At 44.4% G+C, this 8,371-nt stretch overlaps 1 protein-coding gene across 1 annotated transcript in view; it reads right to left on the bottom strand.

Annotated features, from left to right (window-relative positions):
• Positions 1-935: 935 nt before the first annotated feature.
• Positions 936-8,371, bottom strand: part of pnp4b (purine nucleoside phosphorylase 4b) — a gene marked incomplete at its 5' end in the record, with an annotated part of 48,854 nt that continues 41,418 nt past the window's right edge. Inside the window, 5 exon segments of the mRNA XM_037676049.1 lie at positions 936-1,173; positions 1,252-1,331; positions 5,992-6,182; positions 6,250-6,425; positions 6,866-6,969. Of these exon segments, the coding sequence (XP_037531977.1) occupies positions 1,027-1,173; positions 1,252-1,331; positions 5,992-6,182; positions 6,250-6,425; positions 6,866-6,969 (698 nt within the window).

The following is an 8,371-nucleotide window of genomic DNA, read 5'->3' as shown; positions in this document are numbered from 1 at the left end:
TCACTGACACATCTGTACTCACTGACACATCTGTACTCACTGACACACCTGTACTCACTGACATTTAACACAGGGTGATCAGATTTAGATCTGGTTTTTCATTGATGCTGATTCTGTTTATGCTTTTGTTATTATTCCTATTTAACACAAGGTCATCTGATCTGATTTAGTATTACATTGTTTCTGACTGAGTTTATGCTTTTTGTTTTTATTTCCTTGAATTTTGACACAACGTGATCTGATTTAGTGTTTCATTGTTTCTAATTATGTTTTCTGTTTTATATTTTTATTCCATGTGCTGTAAATATATCTTGCTACTTTTTATCTGATGATGTGATATTTTTGTTAAGCACTTTGGTAACAGTTTCTGTTTTAAATGTGCTCTAAAAATAAATCTGACTTGACTTGACTCTGTATCATATCAGCCAGCTCATTGTCCCCACAATTAGGTTGCAACCCTCAGTCCTACATTCTTGACCTTCCTCTCCCCCCTCCGTCCTGACACATTTCCCTCCTTGTGGTCTTTGACTAACAGAAGCACAATTTCTGCCGGCACCCTGTTTGTCAACTGGCCGTTGACCAGGTAGTCGTCATTGTTAACCCGGGCCTCGACCAATCTGCAAAAGTGTTTTACATCGGAAGTCCTTCCAGACAACCCTCACCATTTACCGGGCTTGGATCCAGAACCAGAAGTACACTGGCCTGTGTTGCCCATGTATCTAAATCATGATCAACTTTTATTGATTGTGGCTCATTGTGCATAAAAGAAAAATGTAAAAAAGGAATGTTTATGTTAACCCTATGACTGTTTGGTCTGTACATTCAAATTATTTTGTCTTCATGTATGTGTTGTATAAAAAAGTAAGAAAACAAGCTCAATTTACTTCTTATTTTTTATAAAATAAACTAAAAAAGAATGAAACAAAAAACTAAGAAACTTTCAGATCTTGGTTTTATTGGGTAAAGAAAAGGCAGATGAGCAACTTTCTAAGTCTCAGGTAAGACCCAAGTGAGTCTCAGGGGATCTTAGTTGTTGATGCTGTTGATGCTTTGCTGCTGGCAGCGACCAATCAGCTTTGTGACGAGTTTCTGTAGAAGCTCTGCCCTCATCTTGCAGATCTCCAGAACCTCATCATGGTTAACCTTCTCCTCATGGTTGTAGTCCAGAGACACCTGCAGTGCAACACATGAAGATAAACATGTTAAACAGCTTGTAACCCATTAACATTTTGTTGCAGGTTTTTTAGGGACCTTGTTAGTGATGAGGGTCAGACCAAGAACTCTGAGTCCACAATGCTTGGCCACAGTCACCTCAGGAACCATGCTCATACCTGAAGAACACAAGAAAAAAATCAGGTGCAGTGGAACTTTTAACAGGTTAAGTTCAAATCACTCCTCCTTAAATTGCCACCTTATCGTGATGGAGGAGTTTGTGCACCTGAATGATCCTAGGAGCTATACTGTTTTGGGCGAATGTAAATGCTCCTGGTAGGGTCTCCCAAGGCATATTGGTCCTAGATGACAGATCAGACAAAGAGTGATTCAGAAGACTCTTATGGACAGAAATAAACAAGGAGCTCAGTGTCCCTTTCCCGGACATGGATTATCGCGCCCCACCCTGGCGCCAAGCCTGGTGTCTGGGTAGAGACCATGGATAGAGACCCATGGGGCCTAGTCGGGCTCAGCCCAAATGAGTAACATGGGTTTGCCTTCCTGTGGGCCGACCACCTGCAGGAGGGGGGGCCATATGTCAGGTGCATGATGGCAAGGGCAGTGGCTGAAGGTGGGGGCCTTGGCACTCTGACTCTGGCTTTCCAAAGCTGGGTCTTGGGACATGAAATGTGACCTCTCTGGCAGGGAAGGAACCTGAGCTTGTGTGTGAGGTTTATTTATTTATTAACCTTTATTTAACCAGGCAAATCCCATTGAGATCACAGATCTCTTTTGCAAGTGAGGCCTGGGCCTTAAGGCAGCCTAACATGTATGTTTTTGGTCTGTGAAAGGAAACCCGAGTACCCGGAGAAAACCCACGTAAGCACGAGAAGAACATGCAAACTCCACACAGATAGACCCGAGGATCCAACTGAGGACTGAACGTAGGACCTTCTTGCTGTGAGGCAACAATAGTAACCACTGAGCCGTCATGCTGCCAAAGAGAGGTACTGACTAGATATAGTTGGGCTCACCTCGACACACAGCATGGGCTCTGGAACCAATCTCCTTGAGAGGGGCTGGATCTTATTCTACTCTGGAGTTGCCTATGGTGAGAGGCGCCGAGCTGGTGTGGGTCTACTCTTAGCCCCTCAACTTTAGTGCCTGTGTGTTGGAGTTTTCCCTGGTAGATGAGAGGGTAACTTATCTGTGCCTTTAGTTGGGGGGATGGACTCTGTCAGGTGTTTGTGCATATGCACCAAACAGAAGTTCAGAGTATCCAATCTTCTTGGAGACCTTGGCGGGGGTGCTGGAAGGTGTGCCTGCTGGGAATTCATTTATTCTGCTGGGGAACTTCACTGCTCAAGTGGGTACCGACAGTGTGATTTAGAGGGGTGTGACTGGGAGGAACGGCCTCTCTGATCTGAACCTAAGCAGTCTTCTGTTGTTGGACTTCTGTGCTAGTCATAGTTTGTCCATCACAAACACCATGTTTAAACATAAGGGTGTCCATAAGTGCACTTGGCATCAGGACACCCTAGGTTGTAGATCGATGATTGACTTTATATTTGTGTGATTTGATTTGCGGACATTTGTTTTATACACTCAGGTGAAGAAAAAAGCTTAGCTTTTAACTGATCACCACCTGGTCTTGAGTGGGTCAGATGGCAGGGGAAGATGCTGGACAGACCCGGTATACCCAAACGTGTAGTGAGACCACATCCCGGCTGAGGCAGGAGACATTGAGTCTGAGTGGGCCATGTTCAATGCCTCAATTGTTGAAGTGGCTGCCTTGAGCTGTGGCTGCAAGGTTGTTGGTGTTTCTCATGGTAGCCATCCTCAAACTCAGTGGTGGACACCCTGAGTTAGGGAGGCCATCAAACTGAAGAAGGTTCTTCAGCTTGTTTGATCCTTGTTGGCTGTTGGGACTTGGAGACAGCTGAGGAGTACCAGAGGGCCAAGCAGTTCGCAACCTTGTCTGTTGCTGAGGCAAAAGCTCAGATGTGGGAGGAATTCAGTGAGGCCTTGGATAGAGACTCTCAGTCAGCTCCAATGAAATTTTGGCAAACTATCAGGCAGCTGAGGAGAGGAATGCAGCTTTTTACTAACACTGTGTTCAGTGATGGTGGAGTCCTGTTGACCTCAGCCAGTAATGTTGTCATGAAGTGGAATAAATATTTCTCGGACCTTCTCAAACCCACTATAACACGTCTTACATGGAAGAAGCTGAGTCTGTGGACATCAGTGTTGGTCTGTCCATAACTGTGGCTGAGGTCACAGGGGTTGTTAAACAGTTCTGTGGCAGAAGGGCTCTGGAGGTGGATGAGATTCACCCTGATTTCCTTAAGGCTCTGGATGTTATGGGGTTGTCTTGGTTGACACACCTTTGAAATATTACATGACCGTCAGTGGGAGTGCCCCAGTATTGGCAGACTGGAGTGGTGGTTCCCCTCTTCCAAAAGGGTGACTGGAGGGTGTGCTCCAATTGCAAGGGCCTCACTCGCCTATCCTCCCTGGTAAGGTCTATTCAGGGGTACGGGAAAAGTGAGTTTGATCATTGGTTGAACCTCAGATCCATGAGGAACACTGTGGGTTCTGTTGCGGCCACAGAACACTGGACGGGCTTTTTACCTTCACTAGGGCCCTTGAGGGGTCATGGGAGTTTGCCCATCCAATCTACATGTGTTTTGTTCACTTGGAGAATGCTTTTGACTTTGTTCCTCAGGGTACACTGTGGGGGGTGCTCCATGAGTATGGGATTTGGGACCTGTTGTTACTGGCTGTTCAGTCCCTATACAAGCGGTGCGAGAGATTGGTTCGCATTGCCAGTAGTAAGTCAGACCCCTTCGGGGTGGGAGTTGGATTCTGCCAGGGCTGCCAATTGTCACTGATTCTGTTCATAACTTTTATGGACAGAATTTCTTGGTGCAGCCAGGGGGTAGAGGGATTCCAGTTTGTGGCCTCAGGATTCCATTTCTGCTCTTTGATTTGGTCCTTTTGACGTCATCGTGCTGTGATCTCCAGCTCTCACTGGAGCAGTTTGCAGCCGAGTGTGAAGCGGCTAGGATGAGAATTAGCACCTCCATATCTGAGGCCATGGTCCTCAGTCAGAAAAGGGTGAATTGCTCTCTACGGGTCAGGGGTGAGGTTCTGCCTCAAGTGGAGGAGTTTAATTATCTCCGGATTTTGTTCACAAGTGAGGAAAGAATGGAGTGTGAGATTGACAGATGGATTGGTGCAGCATCTGCAGTATTGCAGACTATGTACTGGGCCGTTGTGGCAAAGAGAGAGCTGAGTTGTAAGGCAAAGATCTCTGTTTACTGGTCAGTCTATGTTCCTACCCTCACCTGTTCCTACCCTCACCTACAGCCACAAACTTTGGGTAGTGATCGAAAGAATGAGATTGCAGATACAAGCGGTTGAACGGAGTTTCTTCTGCAGAGTAGTTAGACTCTCCCTTAGAGATAGGGTGAGAAGTTCTGTTATCCAGGAAAGACTTGGACTAGGACCACTGCTCCCCCACATCGAGAGGTGCCAGTTGAGGTGGTTCAGCCATTTGGTAAGCATGCTCTCTGGGCGTCTCCCTAGGGAGGTGCTTCGGGCATGTTTGACTAGGAGGAGACCCCGGAGAAGACCCAGAACACGCTGGAGAGACTATGTCTCTCAGTTGGCCTGGGAACGCCTTGGAGTCCTCCCAAAAGAGCTGGAAGAGGTGGCTGTGGAAACGGATGTCTGGGCCACCTTGCTCAAACTGCTGCTCCCACAACCTGACTTCGGAACAAGCGGAATATAATGGATGGATGAATGGATGGATGGATTCAATTCAGTTTATTTTCATAGCGCCACGTCACAAAAGAAGTTGTCTTAGGGCTCTGTACAAAAACATTCACATGAGACATAATGCCTGTCTCATCAAACTGAACCCTGAGAGATTAACTGGAGCTCCTGGTTTGGATTTACAAACTCAAAAACGTGTGTAAACTCATGGGTCACGTGACTTCATGACTTGATTTGTTGTGGCGTTTTGTTTGATTGGCCTGTTAAAACAACTGGACCTGTCTAACAAAATCCCGCTGCTCTTGTTCCTTTAGAGCATATATGTCAAAGTCAAGGCCCGGGGGCCAAATGTGGCCCTGGTTGAAATCTTATTTGGCCCCCAAGATGATATGTGAAACGTAAAATACTTCTATCTCTTGATTTTTGTCAGTAATCTTTGATTATGATGTCAAAAGCATAGTACAGAACATCAAATGAGAGCAATCAAACTCTTGTTGAGGAAGCTGTGACCAAGAAAAGATGCTGGGTATATGATTTGAGTTAATGTACTTTTTGAAATTCACCCTTAGTTTGAAAAAGGTTTTAATTTTGGCCCCCTTTTGTAAGTGGATTTGACACCCCTGCTTTAGAGGTAAACAAGTGGACTGAGGTGGCTGAGTGGTTAGAGCAGTTGTCCTCCAATGCAAGAGTTGGGGAGGTGATTCTACCAGCAGTCACATGCCGTCCTGTCCCTGGGCAAGACACTGAACCCCTCATTGTGTCCGATGTGTGTCCATCAGTATATGAATGTGACCTAAAGCACTGATTATACTTTGTATAGGTATAGTAGAGTACTGTATGAATGACGACATATATTGTTGTAAAGTGCTTTGAGTAACTTGATAAAATAGAAAGGCATTATATACAGTAAGTACAGTCCATTTACAGTCCATTTTTGTTCCTCTGTCTGAAACTAGACCTTCAGTCACCGAAGACAGAACTTTAATGGAATATAAACACAAACAAAACTAATTGTCACTGAAGTCATAATTTTAAAAGCACATATCTAGATATTTGTCTTACCTACAGAGTCGCAGCCCAATGTCAGCAGCAGCCGGGCCTCAGCAATGGTCTCAAAGTTTGGTCCACTCACCATGCAGTAAACTCCGGTTCTAAGAAAGTGTCTGCAGCCAAGCTCAGAGCCCACACCTAGGGCCAGACTCCTCAGTTCTTTGCTATAGGCATCTGACATGCAAGGAAACCTGATCCCAAATCTGCATACAGGACAAATTAAAGGCAAAGAAAATAGTATTGGGTTCTGCAGCATATCCCCCAGCTCACCGCTCATCATTGGGTCCACACAGTGGGTGCTGTCCAGCAAATCCTGGCAGGTTGATGTGGTCTTTAATGATCATGATGTCTCCAACTTTAAAGTCTGGACAAATTCCTCCAGAAGCATTTGTCACCAGCACTGATTCAACACCCATCAGTTTAAAGATTCTTACAGGAAGGGTCACCTAACACCGGTGGACAGAGGAGGGTTCGTGTTAGATTAGCTGCAGCTCAGAGATTGCTTCAGTGTCTGAGATGATTGAACACAAAAGCTTGGCAGAACATTCCACAAGCAGTGACACTGCTAAACTCTAAGGGGCACATTACTGTTCCTTTCTAAGGTCAGAGGGACTGATAAAGTCCCTGTAACATCCCTGTTCTTTCTGCAAGCAATGAGCTTGCTAAACTCAACTAACGTTAAATTATTGTTTATGGGCAGTGGGACTGCTGAACTAATCTCATGTACATTTTTTGAAGGTACTTCTGAGTCATATCAAAGATAAGCTGCATATCCAGCCAATGCTTAAAGTAACCCACACTGTTTCGGTGCTTTGGAATAAAGCTGTGAGTAACTTGGATGATTTGAATTCCCATCCTTGAAGGTGGACAGGTGATAATGACTCACCTGACAGAGTGAGTAGCCTTCATACAGATGGAAGTGACCCTTCATGAAGACACAGGGAGTGCCCTCAATTGTTCCAAACACCAAACAGCCTTCGTGACCTGGAACTAGAAGATATCCCATGTTTCTTTGTGTACAGTTTTTTTAAAATTTACTTTAAAAATATAAACATTTGTGTTAAGATATTGGGACATATTTTTCAAGTTATAATATGAAAACTGTCAGAAACCATCAGAAAATGACTCCTACAAGACAATGACTTAAAACAACAGGATCAACTTCACCCCAGAGCAGATCTGCACCCTGCTGGACCTCTGCCTTTCCACCACGTATTTCAAGTATAATGACAGTTTCTACAGACAGAAGCACGGCTGTACCATGGGATCTTCAGTGTCACCAATTGTGGCCAATCTCTACATAGAGGAAGTGGAACAGAGAGCCCTAAACTCCTTTGAGGGAATAACACCAAGTCATTGGTTCTGATATGTGGATGAGACCCAGGTTAAAATCCAAGCTAAGAAAGTAAAAGCATTCACCAGACATATCAACTCTGCTGACAACAGCATCAAATTCACCAGAGAGGATGCAAACGACAACAAGCTGCCTTTTTTGGACTGTTTGGTTCAGATGGATAGAGAGGACAGTCTCAACATTGAAGTCTACAGGAAACCAATCCACACAAGGGGTTGAACCACTACATAATTTTAAATTTTGACATTAACATAATAAAACTCAAGTAGAACTCGAATACTTGATGACATCATAGGATCTAAAGACACAAAAATAAATAAATAAATAAAACTGCAAAAAAGGTCATTATTTACAAAAAAAGACCAACAAAACATTGGGAGCATATATTGTGCTCCTACCATTTATCATACAGCAAATAAGTCACAGGAAAAACTAAAGTATGTTATTATTATTAAGCTGCAAAAATTGAAAGAAACGTGCAGCACGTCAAAAATGAAACTAAAAACAGTGGAGCGGACGACCACCCCGCACTACTGCCAGCTGTGGTGCGCATTAAGTTTAGTTTGAGAAATTAATATGTTTAAAGGTTTTTTATAGGTTTAGAGATTAATATTTTTTGCTTTTTGTTTGTGAAACAAGGTCAGAGGAAGCTGGTTCTGGTTCGGTCGATTGGACCCAGTGTTACGCCATATTCTGTGTCCTGCAACAGTGCATGCAACACCGCCCCCTACGGTCACAATATACGGTGGTCACAAAATATGGTGTAACACCGGTTCACACGAGCTCCAAACAGTCAGGAAGTTGATTCATTTTCTGTTTCCTTACGGTAGTTGAACCAGAAGATTCATCTTTAGTGAAATATTTCCAGACTATTGATGTAGTTCTACCTGTTTGCCAAGACTGGGCCTGCTCCGCTCAGTCCCTCTGCTGGGAGGAATCCATTTGGTAACCCGCGCCCGGTGCAGATCACGTGACACGTGACGCAATGACGTAACAGCGATGTAATGACGTCCCCACTAATACTTGACGTGTAATTAA

The sequence above is a fragment of the Nematolebias whitei genome, chromosome 5, assembly GCF_014905685.2.
Source record: "Nematolebias whitei isolate Nwh7 chromosome 5, NemWhi1, whole genome shotgun sequence".
Classification (NCBI taxonomy): domain Eukaryota; kingdom Metazoa; phylum Chordata; class Actinopteri; order Cyprinodontiformes; family Rivulidae; genus Nematolebias; species Nematolebias whitei.
The sequence above is the reverse complement of the archived record's forward strand: the minus strand, read 5'-3'. Positions and strand labels throughout refer to the sequence as shown.